At 35.1% G+C, this 19,522-nt stretch overlaps 1 protein-coding gene across 10 annotated transcripts in view; it reads left to right on the forward strand.

Moving 5' to 3' along the window:
* Positions 1 to 19,522, forward strand: part of PTPRQ (protein tyrosine phosphatase receptor type Q) — a 260,044-nt gene that overhangs the window by 92,603 nt on the left and 147,919 nt on the right. For all 10 annotated transcript variants that reach the window (XR_011076020.1, XM_068561270.1, XM_068561274.1 and 7 more), the window contains 5 exons: positions 228 to 335; positions 481 to 762; positions 10,344 to 10,526; positions 10,884 to 10,985; positions 14,715 to 14,835. Coding sequence is in view for 9 of the 10 variants with exons in the window: in XM_068561270.1 (XP_068417371.1) it covers positions 228 to 335; positions 481 to 762; positions 10,344 to 10,526; positions 10,884 to 10,985; positions 14,715 to 14,835 (796 nt within the window). In the remaining variant the exon portion in view is untranslated. The remainder of the gene's footprint in view (positions 1 to 227; positions 336 to 480; positions 763 to 10,343; positions 10,527 to 10,883; positions 10,986 to 14,714; positions 14,836 to 19,522) is intronic.

Below are 19,522 nucleotides of genomic sequence, written 5' to 3' on the forward strand. Positions count from 1 at the left end.
TTTCTTCAGCCTCAGATGATTGCCTTAATATTTTAGGAAAAAACTAAAACGTCATCAAGATGGAAAGGCTCTCATCCCAAGGAAGTTTGGGAGATTGGGATTATAAGGAGGCTGATTTAGAGAACCAGTCTCCCGAATAAGTTATTTTCACTAGTCCTGTGTTAAATGGCACTAATACAAGAATATTATTTTAAGGACTTTAAACAAATTGCCTGTTGTCCTTATAGGGTTAAAGAAATATACAAAATATAAAATGAGAGTGGCTGCCTCAACCAGTGTTGGAGAAAGTTCTTTGTCCGAAGCAAATGACATCTTTGTGAGAACTCCAGAAGATGGTAAGAGTATCGGGTGCAGTTTTAATAAAAAGAAACAAACGGTGTTGCATGCTTATTGCCATCTACCTCATGCTGCCTTTAGTGTCTGAAGTAATAAGCATGAAAAAATAACATGTATTTAAAGTTTTGGTTTTTTTCCCTACAGAACCAGAATCATCACCTCAAGATGTTGAAGTTATTGATGTTACTGCTAGTGAAATAAGTTTGAAGTGGTCACCACCTGAGAAACCCAGTGGGATTATTGTTGCTTATGAAGTGCTCTATAAAAATACAGATGCCTTATTCATGAAGAACACCTCAACGACAAACATAATTTTAAGAGACTTAAAACCTTACACCCTCTATAACATTTCTGTAAGGTCATATACCAGATTTGGTCATGGCAATCAGTTATCTTCTTTACTCTCTGTAAGGACTTCTGAGACTGGTAAGTTTTTGTTTGTTTAATACATAGTAAGGAAGTAAACATGGCTGATAATTGCCATATTGTTTATATTTTACATAACCTAAAGTCTGTCATTCTGTTTTGTATAATCCAGGAATTTATATACTCTTTCCGGTAAAGTGCGGGAAAAGACTTGCTGCGCAAATTTTTTAAGTCTGATTTACATATAAGGGAACTCCAGAATAAAAATCAGTGATTTTTTTTTCAAATGAAATACCTTGAGAAATCAAAGGTCTTTTCAGTGTACCTATAAATTTGGTTGCTTTCAAATTAGGTAATAGCAGAGACACGTTCATAAGAGTAGACTCCTATACTATGTATAATCTATATACATTCTCTATACATCCATATACCTCTATCTATAGATGTAGATGTATCTATATTTATACATATATATGTATAGATGTACATATATGTAAAGCTGAATGTAGGTGTATATCTATAGATATATGTATATAGATGTATAGAGACTATGTATATAAATTCTATACATATATATGTACGTGTGTGTATAGACACATACATATATCTACATACATTCTTTTTTTAAAAATAAATTTATTTATTTATTTATTTAATTTTTGGCTGCGTTGGGTCTTTGTTGCTGCGCGCGGGCTCTCTGTAGTTGTGGCGAGCAGGGGCTACTCTTTGTTGTGGTGCGTGGGCTTCTCATTGCAGTGGCTTCTCGTGTTGTGGAGCACAGGCTCTAGGCGCGCGGCCTTTAGTAGTTGTAGCGCATGGGCTCAGTAGTTGTGGCTCATGGACTCTAGAGCGCAGACAGTAATTGTGGCGCACGGGCCTAGTTGCTCCGCGGCATGTGGGATCTTCCTGGACTAGGGCTCGAACCCGTGTCCCTTGCATTGGCAGGCAGATTCTTAACCACTGCCCCACGAGGGAAGTCCCTACATTCTTTTTTTTGGTAATTAAACTTGTTTTTATTTAGAAACTGTAGTATCAGTTATGTTAACCCAGTACATAAGCCATCTCAAAGTTGGATAACATAAACTCTTTTTTAAAATAGAGAAAAATAAGGTTTCTTTAAATATATTTTAAATAAAAATAATTTGATTATTTTGGGAATATATTCTTTGATGAAGCTGTTACAGTCTATATACATTCTTGAGGTATGTGTATAGACAGAGGTGCAGAGTCTGAGCACAGAAAGGACATGCCTGGAGAAGCCTTACAGAGGAGGTAGCGTTTGACCTGAGTCTTAAGGAGTCGGTGGAATGGACATTATAGAGGTTGTTGGGTGGCCAGGGGATGTATCCCGTATAAAGGAAATAATGCAAGCAAAGAATTAATTGTGTTTCAGTGATGCAAGAGCAAATAGCACAAAGCAAGACATTTGCCTGATGATCTTAGTGCACTGTTTATATTATGTTTATAGTCATATATTGCAGCATCACTTTTAGGCCAACTCCGTAAAGTTACTGTTTTATCCCTGCATTGTAAAAAGTAAATATTTATTGCCTAGATACTGGCTGAACCATATGGAGTTGCTATTCCTATATGTCATAATTGGCCAAATATCAACAATTTCTTATGATTCAGACAGATGCTATAGGTGAGGCCTTGTCCCTGACCTTGAGGAACTAGGAATCTAGTAAAGTAGCTTACCTTTGAGCAAAAGTATCCTCTTGAGACTGGTCACAGAAATTAATAAAATTGACCATAGAGGATGACAATAGTTGTAATGGCAGGAATAAGAGTGTAATGAAAAGAGCATTTTTTATTATCATAAGTTATCCATTATAGTGCCATTTAATTGATATTATATATATCGACATGCTTTATTACTTTTATAAATATTGTACTTAAAATAAGTATTTTTGAGAAAAATATCTACTCTACCTGGTTTCATTTTACACCATGTCAAGGAATGAAGCATATTTTAAGTACCTGCAACATACCATTGTGGGCTCTTCTATTGGCTTTCACAAAAATTGCCTATTTAATTCCAGAAAAAAGCAATAAGGTATTATTATCTTCATTCCTAATGAAAAACTGAGGTCTGAGAAGTTCATCCTCTCAACAAATATTCAGCAAATAATTTACAGTATACCAACCCTTACTGGGCTATATTAGCTCTGTAAAAGGAAATGAATTTCCACCCTCCTAAAGTTAATATAAATTACTGGGTGTTTCATAGGCAATGGAATCTACATTAATGACTTTTCCTAGATCATGTTTGCTACAGTTGAACCACTGAGTTGAGTTCTTTTTGCGAAAGAGGAAGCTATAATTTTAAGCAGTCTCAAGGTGTCATTTGAAGCAGGATGTGCTCAGGAGCAACTATCTGTTTGTTCCCAGGGCTCAATATTCTTATTAAATACAATAAATACACCCTCTACTCTTACTATAAAAAATAAGATCCCACTTTTCAATATTGTTTCATGAGAAATTGAGAGCTATGCTAACTCAGTAATGTGTTAATGCTGCTAATTACAAATAGGAGTACATTATTTGTTCAGATGTTTTATCTTGATTATTTTACTAATGCTTGGAAGTAAAATACTCTTGTGTTCAAGCAGGAAAGATCAATGTAAGGTTGCTCTCGTGTGTGTGTGTGTGTGTGTGTGTGTGTATGTGTGGATTGAATGTGTGTCTGTGTGTTTATGTAAGTTTTAAGTATAGAATGTGCAGTTGATAAACAAACTTGAGATTAGCTTATATTTTCTCATACTTAGGGCACAATAACCACATGAAGAACATTAAGTTCCCATACAAATTACCCTTTGATGATCTATGTATGTATATTTTCTTTTCTTTTTTAAGGCATAACCTTCTTTACAGTAAAGCCTTTAACCGAATGCCTTGAATAAGTCTGATTTGGGGCAATAACCACTAACGGATAGTAACTTAGATGTTGGTCAAAGCTCTGTGTAGGACTGTATACATTTATTCATGTTAATGAATGGCATTTATTACTTTCTCTGTATAACTATGTATGCCAAACAACAATCTTTTGGCATACTCAGGGTAACTTACCACTTTCTATTTTAGGATCTTCATGACCTAAATTATTTTTTTAAATTCTTTTAATAGATCCAGCTTATTCCAACTGTTATAATAATTTTTATTCATGAGTTGTCTATTTTACGTGGTACTTCTACAATTGGAAACACCATGCTATTTCAGAAAACTTTAAGTGAATCATTACTCTCCAAAATCACTGTCATTAAGTCTGTCTTGCTTTATTTTCCCTGAAGATCCAGCATTGGTTATCCCCTAAGGATAAAAGAATAAAAATGCAAAGGATATCAGCCTGGGGTCAGGGATGCATATTTGTATCCTGACTACTGGTGGAAGGCAGTTAACTCCAGAGGGACGATTTAGCAAATTCCAATGAGAATTTTTCAAAATCGCAAGTTATACTGAGTTATAAAATTCAAGCACAGCATCACTAATTCCTTTTTTCTTGCAATTAAAGAGCTCTTCAATTCAGTCTTACTTATTTTCCTTAGCTGTAAATTTCTTTCTTGTTTTAAATGTATTCTGTATCATTTTGAGCATATTTATTCATTCACTGAACAGATTTTTATGGATTCCATATCACGTGCTACCACTGAACTAGGCGCTGTAGTTACAGCAGTAAATAAGGCTAAATTTCTATCTTCCTGGAACTTAACATTCTAGAAGGGTCACAGAACATAAACCAGTAAACAGATAATATTTATGATTTTTTGTACTGGCAAATTCCTTGAAGAAAAAATATCGGGGAAAGAAAAGAGAGAGTTATAGAATAGTGAGCAGGCTATTTGAGATAGAAGACTGAGAAAAGGCCTCTCTGAGGTTATATTTACCTAGAGATATTAATAATGTATGAGATTTAATTAGATGAGGATAAGGAAGAAAAGTGTTCCAGAAAGAGGAATAGCAATTACCAAGTTCTTGAAGTGGGAAGGCACTTTATGTGTTTGAGGAAAAGCAGAACACTTCTGTCATTTGAGCAGTATGAGCTATGGGGATAGGATTAGCAGATGAGGAGGGAGAGAGGCAGGCAGAGGTGGACAATGCCAATTCTTAGGTGCCATACTAAGACGTTTAGTGTTTAATTTTCATGTGAAGCTATTGGAGAATTATGAGACAAGAACATGATATGATTTGCAATTTTAGAAGATTGCTGCAGAATATATTGGATGTGGGAATAAAGAGGAAACTCAAGATTTATTATTAGGTTTTTGGTCTGAGTATCTTGGTGAATGAGGTGCCATTTACTGAGATGAGGAAGTCTGGGGAAGAGATCAGGTTGAAAAATTCAGAAGTCCATGATTTGAACATGTTTGAAATAGTCAAGTGCCTATCATGAAAGCAATTGGCCATATAAGTTTAAAACTCAGGGAAAGGATCCAGGGTTGAATATACAATTTAGAAGCATCATCACATCTCTGGTATTCAAAGTCAAGGGATGAGGTACACTACATCAAGGTGAGTGTAGATAGAGATGAAAAGAAGCATACAACTATGTCCTCGAGCAACAGGACGTGGAGACTTTGGGAAGTCAAGGAGGAGCCAGTCAGGTAGGAGGAAAATCAGGAGAAGGTCATGTCTTGGAAGTCAAATGAATAGATATTTTAAAGGAGAAGCAATTTATTTCCTATGTCAAATGCTGCTGACAGTGAAGTAAGATGAGGGCATGCAGTTGATTCGTGGTTTGGCAAGATGGAGTTCACCGATGACTCCATGACAGTAGGTTTCCTGGTTAAAAATGGGGGCAAATGCCTAATTGAAGTGGGACTTAAGAGAGCATGATGGACAAGAAAGTGGAGAAAATGAGGAAAGGCAGATTTTGAGGAATGTTGATATAATGTGGAGGATAGAATGGAGCAATAGCTGATGTGTGTTTACATGTATACAATGATAGAAATAATTCAGTGAAGAGAGAAAAACTAAAAATACAACAGAGAGGAAAGAATGTCAAGTCTAAAGTCTGACTAGGTAGATGGAGTGGAATCTAGTGCTGAAGTGGGCTAGGTTTTAGAAAGGAGTAAGGAGAGAAGGCAGTTAAAGGAAGAGGGGTGGTAGGAACATATGTAGTCCTCTTCTGAAGGTTTTTATTTTCTCAATGAAATTAGAAGCAAGTTTATCAGCTTCGAATAAGGAGGGGGAGGAGATATTGGATGTTTGTGGAGAGAGAATATGGTGAAAACATACATAACAGAGGAGACTGAATTAACTAAAAAATAGATAGGCTGCCAAGCAGTGAAAAAGATTGATTTGAGATTTGAGGTTATAAATTAAAGTAAGGCTAGTGAGCATGGAGTGGTATTTTATTCAGACATTTTTAGCTGTTATATTGCAGATGTAGAACTAGCCCTGAGTTCAGTTTAACCTAAGTTGGAATCTTGCAAGAAAAGTAAGATAGAAAAAGGAGTTTCTGGAGATTGCTAGGGAGTGATTTTAGTGATAGACTGTGGACTCTGACCTGAGTAAGTAGGGAGATGAGGACATAAGGGAGGTGATGGACAGTGAAGATTTGATGAGGGTCAAAGACTTGTTGGATTGGCCATACAAGGGTCAGTCAGCTGGAAAGATAGGTGGTTGCCAAAGAGAGGAATACTGACAGTTATTGGTAATGACAAGCCCTCAGGTGTTGCCATGAAAGCTAATGGTTAAAGTGAGGTGGAGGAAAAGATCATTGAAATTATGGAGCTTGAAGAATACAGAGTCCACAGAATAGCACAGATCATTTCCATCAATGTTGACATCTCTGAAAGTGGTAGAGAGGAAGTCAGTCATACAGGTGATAAACTTTTTAAGACGTGTGGAGAAGTGGAAGAGTACCACTAGGTGATTGTCTTAAAGGAGGGGTAACACCTCGAGTTTTTCAGGAATTAGAAGAATAGATCTGGATATGGCAAAGAAAAGCATGAATACTTGACTTCCAGGCCCTATGGTTATAGGAATGATGAGAGAAAAACAAATAGCTCTCTGTTACCCAAGAGTGCTGAGTTGTAGTGTTCTCAAGCAGTTCCAAGATTTCACTTAGAGCCAGAAGGCTAAGAAAGCATTCAGAGTAGTTGTTGAGGATTTTTCTCAATTTAATGGTTTGGCTTGGAAAGATAGTAGAGAAGATTTTGAGTCTTTGGGAAGGGATAGTAGGATTATATTGCCATATATTATTATATCAAGTTATGTATTGAATTACAGTTCTTCCCAAAGTTTTAGAAATATTAACATTCTTATCTCAGTTTTTCCTCTTAAGTCTGCTTTAGATGCAATGCACTTCATAACAGGTAACAGTGAGGGTGAGGGGGTACTGTTTCTACATTTTTAAGGCTTTTGAATTTTCTCTACTGTATTTATTAGTAGCATTTTTTATATCCATTGTATTTAGACTACCACTAAAAAAGGTTCTATTCTTTCTTTTGAAAGGAAAGGACTTATATCAGGACTCTATAATGGCAAAAATATGCACATATTTAGTTTATGTTGTTTAACTGTCAAGTTAGTCATTATTGTTACTGTTCTATGAAGGCAATTTTAAACCGGTATCTTTCCAACTGTGATCTTTCATCTCCAGCAAATATTTTTCTGCTTAAAGTGCATTGTTTACAGTTTCATCTGTTGAGGTTGCATTGATGGCTTTCTCTCTGTTTTTGATTGTCTGAATATGCTTTTATTTTGCTATTGCTAATTTTTCTGGGTTTAGAATTCCATTAGTTTTTCAACTGAGGTCACTTTTCTGTCTAATTGTCATTCCTATGTAGATGATCTGTTTTCTTCCTGGTGCTGTTAAGATCTTCTCTTCTTTGGTATTCTGTACTTTCACAATGATGTGTCTAAATATGAGTTTTTAAAATTTATTTATTTTATTTATTTATTTTTGGCTGTATTGGGTCTTCGTTGCTGCGTGCGGGCTTTCTCTAGTTGCAGTGAGTGGGGGCTACTCTTCGTTGCGGTTCGCGGGCTTCTCATTGCAGTGGCTTCTCTTGCTGTGGAGCACGGGCTCTAGGCACGTGGGCTTCCGTAGTTGTAGCACGCGGGCCCAGTAGTTGTGGCTCACGAGCTCTAGAGCGCAGGCTCAGTAGTTGTGGTGCATGGGCTTAGTTGCTTCGCGGCACGTGGGATCTTCCTGGACCAGGATTCGAACCCGTGTCCCCTGCATTGGCAAGCGGATTCTTAACCACTGCCCCAACAGGGAAGCCCCTAAATATGATTTTTTAAAGAAAATTTTGCTTGAGATTTATTGGGATTCCTTGTTCTGAAGCTTGATATCTTTCAACAATTTTGATCAGTCCCAGCCATTATCCCTTCAAATATTTCTTCTTCTTCATTTTCTCTACTTTCTTAGACCCCCTTAGTATATCCTTTATGTCTCTTAACTGCCATTTTATATTCTCTACATTTTCTTTCTCTGAGTTACTTTTTGATAATTTATTCAATACTGTAAATTTTTTTTGCTAAAATTTTCACTATATCTAATCTGCTTTTTTGTGCATCAAGAGAATTTTAATTTTAGTTATTATTTTTCTATTCTACAAGTCCTATATGGTTCTCTTTCAAGTCTGCTTGGTTATTTACATTATTTATTATTATCTAAAGAATTCTTTGCTAATACTTTCAAATGTTTGATTTCTTGAGATATATTAAACATTTGCATTTTTATTCTTTGATAACTTCAGTGTCTAAAGTCTTTTGAAGTCTGACTGCTGTGTGTGTGTGTGTGTGTGTTTTCCTTTTTCTTTGCTGGCTTTAACTATTGGTGCCTGATTTGCCTGTGTGTTTTGTGACTTTTATCAGTGAGTTCATATTCCTTGAAACTTCATCTGTGGGAAATTTATGTAGACTGAGTTGAAGTTGAGTTTCTTCCAAGAAAATGTGTGTTTGCTTCTGCTAGTTGCTTTTGAGTAATGGCAACTCAAATTCATTTTAATTTATGTTCTGAAGTAGAGGTCTTTTCAGGCTATATGGGTAGCATGTATTTAGGCCACATATGCTCATAGGGATAGGCTTACAGTTCCAAAAATGTGTAATATTTCTTTCTATTCCACCTCTTCATCCAGAGGAGTGGCAAGAGGAAAAAAGTTACTTTTCTGGCCTCTTTTGCACGGTGGGCTTACTTCTCACCCCCTAGTCCTTGAGAGTGAATACACCACATTGCACAAGCCTAGGAGTTACCACTCACATTGAGTTCTGTGGTACTCTGCAGAAGAATTCAAGGTGCCCCCAGAGATGGCCAATATCATGGCCCTAGTTGAAATTGCATTCTTTTGGGGTTCCAATTCTTGATGCAGGGGTATCCTTTATCCTTCTTCTGGCCCAAGGTTTTATACTCTTTTTCTGGCACTCTACACAGCTGTTAATACAGAAACTCAAAGTCACCAGGATTGACCTCCAAGGCAGAGCAGGCTTTAGTACCAGCTTCCATCTCAGGATTCTTGTTTTTACTTTGTTTTTTGTTTGTTTGTTTGATTTTATTTTGTTTGTTTTTTTGCATTTGTTTTTGGACCACCAGAAATTTCTAACTCCCTTGTCAGCTCTGCAATTCCTTACGTGACAAGAAAAATGTTAATTTTATGCAGAGTTTTACTTCTTTTAATTATAATAGTCATTCAATTTAGTGTTTATCTATTCCAGTATTTTGGCAGAATTGGAATCCCACATGTAGTATTAGTATTTGAATATATGTAGAAAACCATTTTGTGACCATTACATTCAATATAAGAAGAACATTAGTAGATACAGAAAACTAGTGTTTTATTTATTGATATCCTGTATCCTTAGTAGACTGTTTTGTTACCAGGTTATTATATGCAACCTTATATCTAGGAGAGGATCCTTGTCTTGTCATAGATCTTGTTGTATATCAAAACTAATCTATTAATCATTTATGTATTATTATCATTATTAATGAAAGGCAGAATCAATTTTTAAGTGTTTTTCAGTCCTCCTTCTTGTACAGTTAGCCCTTTGTATCTGTGGACCCTGTATCCACAGATTCAACCAACTGTGGGTTGAAAATATTTGAAAAAAAATTGCAGCAAGTTCCAAAAAGCAAAACTTGAATTTACTGCATGCTGGCAGGCAACTATTTACATAGCATTTCCATTGTATTCACAATTATTTACATAGCATTTATATTGTATTAGGTATTATAAGTAAACTAGAGATGATTTAAAGTATACAGGAGAATGTCCATGGGTTATATGCAAATACTATGCCATTTTATATAAGACTTGAGCATCCTTGAATTTTGGTATCCATGAAGGGGGTGGGGGTGAGGGTCCAATTCACTGCAGACACCAAGGGACCACTTTATCTGTATGTACTGCAATGTAAGACAGTTTAATATAGTCTCAGGTATTTTAATAAAAATATCATCCTATAAACATTAGTCTGTAGAGTTGTAGTATGAATTTTCTTTGAAATGAAATTTGTCTTATACAGTTGTAAGTGCTATAATTTACCCATATTTTACTGCATTTAGGATGTTTATTATAATCACACTCTAATGAATGTTCATGTATACATATCCTTATCCACTGGAGCGAAAACTTCAGCAAAATGCACTATTAGGGTGGAATTGTTTTATGCATGTATATTTTTGTTTTTTTCAGTGCCTGATAGTGCACCAGAAAATATTACTTACAAAAACATTTCCTCTGGAGAGATTGAGCTATCATTTCTTCCCCCAAATAGTCCCAATGGAATTATACAAAAATATACAATTTATCTCAAGGAAAGTAATGGAAGTGAGGAAAGAATTATAAATGCAACCTCTTTGACCCAGAACATTAAAGGTAAAAATATATATAATATTGGATATTTACATTTGTATTGACAGAGTGGCCACAAAATATTAGCTTGTTGTTATATTATAAATGTTAAGTGTGATTAGCTTTATACAGGGTGTGACAATTCTGGCCTTCTGGTAAAAAAACTAGAAGCTTATGGCAGGTCATATGAAAGACTACTCTAAGTCAGTTCTTTCCCACATTTTTTAATATTTTGTCTTCAGAATAGGAGTTACTATTCCAAGAACTACATTTTCATTTAGTTTTTACTTTTGAAAGAGTGTTAAGAGACATTTCATAGTTTGCTTCTTGCATATAATTAAGGGACATTTTGTAAGTCTTATCTATTTTATTTCTATTTAGGACTGAAGAAGTATACGCAATATATAATTGAGGTGTCAGCTAGTACACTCAAAGGTGAAGGAGTTCGGAGTGCACCCATAAGTGTGCTGACTGAAGAAGATGGTAAATATAGCAGTGAATAGTGATATATTTTGAATCCATCACATTTCAAAAAACATGTATACAGAATGAAGATATAATATAAGAATTCTCCAGCCTTGGGTAGCACTTGTGTGCTGCACCAGCTTTATACAGAGATTTCATTGTCATGATTTAAAAGAAGCTTGCAAAGTCAGATTTATGTTCAGTAAAATCAGATATAAAATGCATTTTTTAAAATTCTGAAGTCATCCATGCTCTGTAAAAAAGAAATCAGTAATATTTTTTTCCATGGGAATTTTTTCATCCATGCTCTGTAAAAAAAAAAAAATCAGTAATATTTTTTTCCATGGGAATTTTTAAGGCTAAAATTTTGGTGCGAATAGTTTGAACATAATCAGTATATGTTATGACTGTGTTTTTCAACTTTAACATTCATAAGAATAGACATTTACATAAGTTTTGTAGTAGATTCTGTTATATCAACCTGCAACATTTTTTATTGTTATTAGGATTAGCTTGCTAATGACTTCAGGCTATTTTCCAGGTTTCTCTACGTAATTTGCCAAGATGCTATTCCTGAATGTTAATAGCCTTCATATTGAATATTTAAGCCTACATTTTCCTAACCTGAGTAAAATCAACTTTACTACTGAGCCCACTTTACAATACTACTTCACCAAGTTATAGGCATATATCATGCTAAGAAAATTACTTTTGAGAGATATATTTGGGATTTGGATTTACATTTTATGTTTTTTACATTGGGTATTTTGAGAATGTTATTTTTCTTCTGTAAAAGAAAGTCCCATTGCGAAGAGGGGTAGGTCTGGATGTAACATGTGTTTGTAGAATATCTTTTTTCACCCTCTCAGGTTTCCCCAACTTCACACTACACTGCACTCTGTGGTTCAGATTCTAGTCATTCACCAGGACAGAATGTATATTACGTACTTCTAGAAGAAGAAAGGCTTTTCTCTGCATTCTTCTTACTTTACTCCAAGTAATAAACTCTTCAGAAGCCCTCTTCCCCCATTTCAGGTCCCTCTATGTTTTCCCCTCCACCAAAATACTTCACCAAAGCATCCTGGTAAGGTGATCTACCAGGGTCAGAAACTGGTAGATCTTAGTTTCTACCCCCAGTTCTAGAAACTTAGAACGGGTTGCCCCAGTTTCTAAGTCTTCTCATGGGTTAGTCTTCCTTAGTTATTGCCTCTACTTTCCATGCTTGTTTCTTCAGCAAAACTCACCTGTCCAAATTTTCATTTTTTTCATAGATTCTCCTTGCTCTCAAAGTGAAAATTAACCAAATAAAAAAGTTCTCCCAAAGAGACAATGGCTAAAGGCTAGGGAAGAAGGTTAGCTCTCCTCCTCTCTTAGGTAATGTCTAAGAAAGATGTATTAAATCATTTTAGCAATGCCCTAATAGACATAGTACCGTCTTTATTTCCAATCTAATGAAATAGTCCCTATAGTAAGAATCTGAGGTCTTATATGAAGGACCCTAGACCAGTAGTGAACATATATTTTGAACAGGCAGAGTTTATTACCACTCAAGTCAACAGTTTCAAATTATACTATGCATCCAAATTACCTGGGCTGTTAAAAATGCAGAGTCATGGTAAACTTCCGTCTAAGTCCTTAGCCCAGTTATTGATATAATTGCTAAGGAATAGGGTGAAGAACAAGACCTCTTTTAGAAAAATTATAGCAAATCTAGAATGGATAAAGGCCTGAGAAGCTTTGCTTTATTGGGTAGTAGGAGCTCCTTGCCTTCATGGAGCTTGAAGTTCAGCAGAAGAGATCTAAATTTGACAAATGTGTAGACAAGTAATTTTTATTATTCTAATTACTGGTTTACGTGTTCACCAGGACCAAAAACAAGGAACTTTAGCTACTCTGAAGCATCCAGGAAAATGTAGCTGATTAAGTTACGTTTAAACTGTGACCTGAAGACAGACGAGTAGAGGGAGGGTGAGGGATAGGAAAGATCATGCCACGCAGAGTGAGTAAGAGCCTTACGAAGACCCTTATCTATCCTCATGTGCTCTGTCTTGATGACTTGGATAGATTGCAAAAGATATTGCATTTATTTAATCTAATTTTTCCCATTTCATTTTTTTAAAACTGCAATTCTGAATACAAAGGTTATTTTAACAAATGCTAAAATGGTTGAAACTTAGTCTGCTGTAGTAGATATTCAGTATTTTATTTAAAAAGGCATGTTAATTACATTTATTTAGCAATAAAATATTTTACATAAAAAAATACCCAAGAATGTATTGAAGATTAAATATAAAACACCAAGAACTGATATTCCACATAAACATCTTAAAGCATATTATAGAAGAAAAATGTTTAGTTACAACATATAATATTCTATCTCAGTACTAGTTTTGATTAAAATCCTTTTTTTCCAATAATAAGCAAAAGTTAAGTTTGGCAATGATATTCAGAAAAAAAATACTCTAGGTTTTTGTTTTGACAGATGAAAGAGAGTTCTTGGTTAGAGGTAATTCATATCTTGGGAAACAGACATCTCCAAATGATATATGGATTCTTGGGATAATCAATATTTGTTAGCATTTTTATTATAGTGCCAGTGAGAATACCAACTGAAAATATAAATTAGCTGTCACTGTTATTCTATAGAACTCATCTCATAAAGCTTTTCTCTGCTCAATAAATTTATTTAAAAAAACTGTTGTTACCAAAATAATGAAAACACACACATGTATGTGTACACTATAGTGGAGATTACTCAGAAAATCAGAAAGAAAATATAATAGGCAGAATTTTCTCCAAATTATTGGAAAAACTGATTTGCACAAATACTAATCTATAACATTGTTCAAAGATCTGAATAAATTCTCAGAACTTCTATTAGCTATGAGTTCACTTTCCATGCATAACTAAAACAATGATCAAAATTGTAGTAATTTATACCCTTTTACATGCAAAAAAATTGTGTTAATATTCCAAGACATTACTATGCTGTTATACAGGAACTGAGAAGTGCCATTCTAAATGTTTTATCTAAGTGGAAATATAAACTTGCTAATTAGTTTACAGTAATTTTTTTAGTGTTTATTCAATTCAGAATGGCTAAAATATTTAAATCCTTACACTATTATAGCACAATTAGAAGTAGACCCTAAAATGTCTGTATTCTTGTTTATGTGCTACATTGGCATTTCCTTTGTAACCCATTCAATTTTGAAGACTCAGTGAACAGATTTTGATATTATTTTGCAGTTTCATGACACTACTGAAATTGAGGAGTGTAGTTTTCATTTGTGAGGTCCGTCATTTTAATTGCTCTCACAATGTTATACTTATCACTTTCCCACTTTTGGATACGTGTTTTTTTCCCATCTCTTTTTATTGTTTGTGGAGCTCTTTTATTGTATATTTATTCACCCCAACCAATAGTTTTATTTTTATTAGAGGATGATAATTTACCAAGATGTACTTGAACAGTAGGTAAATCACAATGACATAGGCCTTGTTCTTTTTTTCTCATGAAATATTTTTTTCCATTGAATCACAGAAACAGATGTTCTAACACCACCATGCAAAATCTTCTTTTATCATCTCATTTTGAAAGTAAACAGTCTCTCAAGCCCATGGAGAAAGGCACTGTACCTGATTCATTTACCAGAAAGTTCATAATAAAAATTTTGTGCATTTCTATTTTAACTTTTTCTTATATATGTTTAATAAAATGCATTATCATATATTCTAACTTTTCAGCTCCTGATTCTCCCCCACAAGACTTCTCTGTAAAACAGTTGTCTGGTGTCACGGTACAGTTGTCATGGCAACCACCCCTGGAGCCAAATGGAATTATCCTCTATTACACAGTTTATGTCTGGTAAGAATTTTTTTCTTTTTTGGAAATAGTTCTGAGAACAAGTATTAATCTGTAACATAATAGGAATGCAGTTTTTAAATTTCAGATTGTGAAGGTACATTAGGAATCTGATTATTAATAGGCTAGTTAATATGCCTTTATTAAGAAACAACTTTTTCCTATATTATGTAGAGGTCCAAGCATAGATAATGATTTTTGTAACCAAAACAAAAAAATGTGTATTATGTGCAATTACACTAAAATTCTGCTCTTCAGAGTCATGGACTGGTCAGCTTATGTGAATACAAGTGAATACAAAGGCTTTCAGTTTTACTCCAATATTCTCTATGCCACTGTCTCTTTAAGTTTCCTTGAGCAGAATAATTTAACTAAAATTTAACTAAAAAGATATTTCTCCAGAAATCTATTATTTAAGGTCAATTTTCCATTGAAATGTAAGCAGTGTATTTATTTTTTACTGATCACCTTTACCCTAATTGCCTATTTATGAGTCAATCATGAAAAAGATGTAATCCTATAGTGCTTCTCATCAATTAACAACGTGGCTGTATTGCTTCATGAAAGCTCAATAGATAAAAATGCTCACTTTGATCTAATATAAATCCTCGTAAAAGGATTCACCACTCAGTAACATATTTCCTAGTGTATTTTAAATATTTCAACTCAGAAAATACAATTTACATAATGCTTTATAGAACATAGGCATTTCTTACTTTTGTATTCCTCACTTGGAAGGTCCATCATTGAGTAAGAGGCTATGGTGTTTTTAAAAAGTCTATTCTTCTCTTTCCTAAATTAAGATTTTCCCCCCCCCAATGCCTGTTTATACCCTTTGCATACTGCTCCTTAGGACATGTCCTGTATTCTTCATTGCCTGATTCCTAGTCATTTTGCTTACTCTTTGGCAAAATTGGGAGTGACATGAGGGATGTTAGTGGGAAGAGAAGCAGTGAGAAGAAGGTAACCATTCCCCTGTATTACCCTACTCATTCATTTATCGATTCAGTTTTTCATTCCTTCATTCAGTAATATTGATAGAGTATCTATGTACCTGTGAACAAGGCCCCTGCCCTCAAGGAGCTCATATTCTAAAGAGATAAGTGGATTATATACCCAGAAATTTAAAAATGAGGGGAAATCGGAGGAAAGAGGGCTACTTTTCAAAGAGTGCTTTGGAAGTCCTCTTTGAAGAAGTGGCATTGAGTTGTGGTCTGAGTGCCAAGAAGGAGCTTCTTGTCAAGAGAAGATCTGCAGGAGGAGGGAACATCAACCGCATAGGCTCTGTGGGGGATACACTTGTCGTTTTGAAGACCATAGAGGAGGTCAGTGTTGCCGGAGAGAGAGACAGAGGAGAGTTATCCGGGAGGGTAGGAGGCCAACAAAGGTCAGGAGCTAAGCCACCGTAAGGATTTCGTTTTCATTTCAGTTGTAATGGGACTTAGTAGAGAATTTCAAGCACTTTGGATACTTTATGGAAAATGCATTGCAGGAGGCAAAAGTGTTAACAGGGTTACTAGGTAGGAGATTACTTTAGGAGTCTGGGCCGTGGATGATGCTGGGATGAAGGAAAGAAGTGGGCAGCTTTTTATAACATTTAGGAAGAAGAGTTGATAGGATTTGGTGAATGGATTGGCTGTGAAATTGAAAAAAAAAAAAGAGAAATCAATGGAATCAATGATGACTTCTAGATTTTTCTTTCTTTTTTTTAATGTTTATTTATTTATTTTCTTATTAGTCATCCATTTCACACACATCAGTGTATACATGTCAATCCCAATCTCCCAATTCATCACACCACCCCCCCCACCCCCCCACCGCTTTCCCCCCTTGGTGTCCATACGTTTGTTCTCTACATCTGTGTCTCAATTTCTGCTCTGCAAACCAGATCATCTGTATCATTTTCTAGGTTCCACATATATGCGTTAATATACGATATTTGTTTTCCTCTTTCTGACTTACTTCATTCTGTATTACAGTCTCTAGATGCATCCCCATCCCTACAAATGACCCAATTTTGTTCCTTTTTATGGCTGAGTAATATTCCATTGTATATATGTACCACAACTCCTTTATCCATTCGTCTGTCGATGGGCATTTAGGTTGCTTCCATGACCTGGCTATTGTAAATAGTGCTGCAATGAACATTGTGGTACACGACTCTTTTTGAATTATGGTTTTCTCAGGGTATATGTTCAGTACTGGGATTGATAGGTCATATGGTAATTCTATTTTTAGTTTTTTCAGGAACCTCCATACTGTTCTCCATAGTGGCTGTATCAATTTACATTCCCACCAACAGTGCAAGAGGGTTCCCTTTTCTCCACACCCTCTCCAGCATTTGTTGTTTGTAGCTTTTCTGATGATGCCCATTCTAACCAGTGTGAGGTGATACCTCATAGTAGTTTTGATTTGCATTTCTCTAATAATTAGTGATGTTGAGCAGCTTTTCATGTGCTTCTTGGCCATCTGTATGTCTTCCTTGGAGAAATGTCTACTTAGGTCTTCTGCCCATTTTTGGATTGGGTTGTTTGTTTTTTTAATATTGAGCTGCATGAGCTGTTTATATATTTTGGAGATTAATCCTTTGTCCGATGATTCATTTGCAAATATTTTCTCCCATTCTGAGGGTTGTCTTTTCGTCTTGTTTATGGTTTCCTTTGCTGTGCAAAAGCTTTTAAGTTTCATTAGGTCCCATTTGTTTATTTTTGGTTTTATTTCCATTACTCTAGGAGGTGGATCAAAAAAGATCTTGCTGTGATTTATGTCAAAGAGTTCTTCCTATGTTTTCCTCTAATAGTTTTATAGTGCCCGGTCTTACATTTAGGTCTCTAATCCATTTTCAGTTTATTTTTGTGTATGGTGTTAGGGAGTGTTCTAATTTCATTCTTTTACATGTAGCTGTCCAGTTTTCCCAGCACCACTTATTGAAGAGACTCTCTTTTCTCCATTGTATATCCTTGCCTCCTTTGTCATAGATTAGTTGACCATAGGTCGTGGGTTTATCTCTGAGCTTTCTATCCTGTTCCATTGATCTATATTTCTGTTTTTGTGCCAGTACCATATTGTCTTGATTACTGTAGCTTTGTAGTATAGTCTGAAGTCAGGGAGTCTGATTCCTCCAGCTCCGTTTTTTTCCCTCAAGACTGCTTTGGCTATTCGGGGTCTTTTCTGTCTCCATACAAATTTTAAGATTTTTTGTTCTAGTTCTGTAAAAAATGCCATTGGTAATTTGATAGGGATTGCATTGAATCTGTAGATTGCTTTGGGTAGTATAGTCATTTTCACAATATTAATTCTTCCAATCCAAGAACATGGTATATCTCTCCATCTGTTGGCCTCATCTTTAATTTCTTTCATCAGTGTCTTATAGTTTTCTGCATACAGGTCTTTTGTCTCCCTAGGTAGGTTTATTAGTAGGTATTTTATTCTTTTTCTTGCAATGGTAAATGGGAGTGTTTCCTTAATTTCTCTTTCAGATTTTTCATCATTAGTGTATAGGAATGCAAGAGATTTCTGTGCATTAATTTTGTATCCTGCAACTTTGCCAAATTCATTGATTAGCTCTAGTAGTTTTCTGGTGGCATCTTTAGGATTCTCTTTGTATAGTATCATGTCATCTGCAAACAGTGACAGTTTTACTTCTTCTTCTCCAATTTGTATTCCTTTTATTTCTTTTTCTTCTCTGATTGCCGTGGCTAGGACTTCCAAAACTATGTTGAATAATAGTGGTGAGAGTGGACATCCTTGTCTTGTTACTGATCTTAGAGGAAATGCTTTCAGATTTTCACCGTTGAGAATGATGTTTGCTGTGGGTTTGTCGTATATGGCCTTTATTATGGTGAAGTAGGTTCCCTCTGTGCCCACTTTCTGGAGAGTTTTTATCATAAATGGGTGTTGAATTTTGTCAAAAGCTTTTTCTGTATCTATTGAGATGATCATATGGTTTTTCATCTTCAATTTGTTAATATGGTATATCACATTGATTGATTTGCGTATATTGAAGAATCCTTGCATCTCTGGGATAAATCCCACTTGATCATGGGGTATGATCCTTTTAATGTGCTGGTGGATTCTGTTTGCTAGTATTTTGTTGAGGATTTTTGCATCTATATTCATCAGTGATACTGGTCTCTAATTTTCTTTTTTTGTAGTATCTTTGTCTGGTTTTGGTATCAGGGTGATGGTGGCCTCATAGAATGAGTTTGGGAGTGTTCCTTCCTCTGCAATTTTTTGGAAGAGTTTGAGAAGGTTAGGTGTTAGCTCTTCTCTAAATGTTTGATAGAATTCACCTGTGAAGCCATCTGGTCCTGGGCTTTTGTTTGTTGGAAGATTTATAATTACAGTTTCAATTTCATTACTTTTGATTGGTCTGTTCATATTTTCTATTTCTTCCTGGTTCAGTCTTGGAAGGTTATACCTTTCTACGAATTTGTCCATTTCTTCCAGGTTGTCCATTTTATTGGCATAGAGTTGCTTGTAGTAGTCTCTTAGGATGCTTTGTATTTCTGTGGTGTCTGTTTTAACTTCTCCTTTTTCATTTCTAATTTTATTGATTTGAGTCCTCTCCCTCTTTTTCTTGATGAGTCTGGCTAATGGTTTATCAATTTTGTTTACCTTCTCAAAGAACCAGCTTTTAGTTTTATTGATCTTTGCTATTGTTTTCTTTGTTTCTATTCCATTTATTTCT

The sequence above is a fragment of the Eschrichtius robustus genome, chromosome 13, assembly GCF_028021215.1.
Source record: "Eschrichtius robustus isolate mEscRob2 chromosome 13, mEscRob2.pri, whole genome shotgun sequence".
Taxonomy (NCBI): domain Eukaryota; kingdom Metazoa; phylum Chordata; class Mammalia; order Artiodactyla; family Eschrichtiidae; genus Eschrichtius; species Eschrichtius robustus.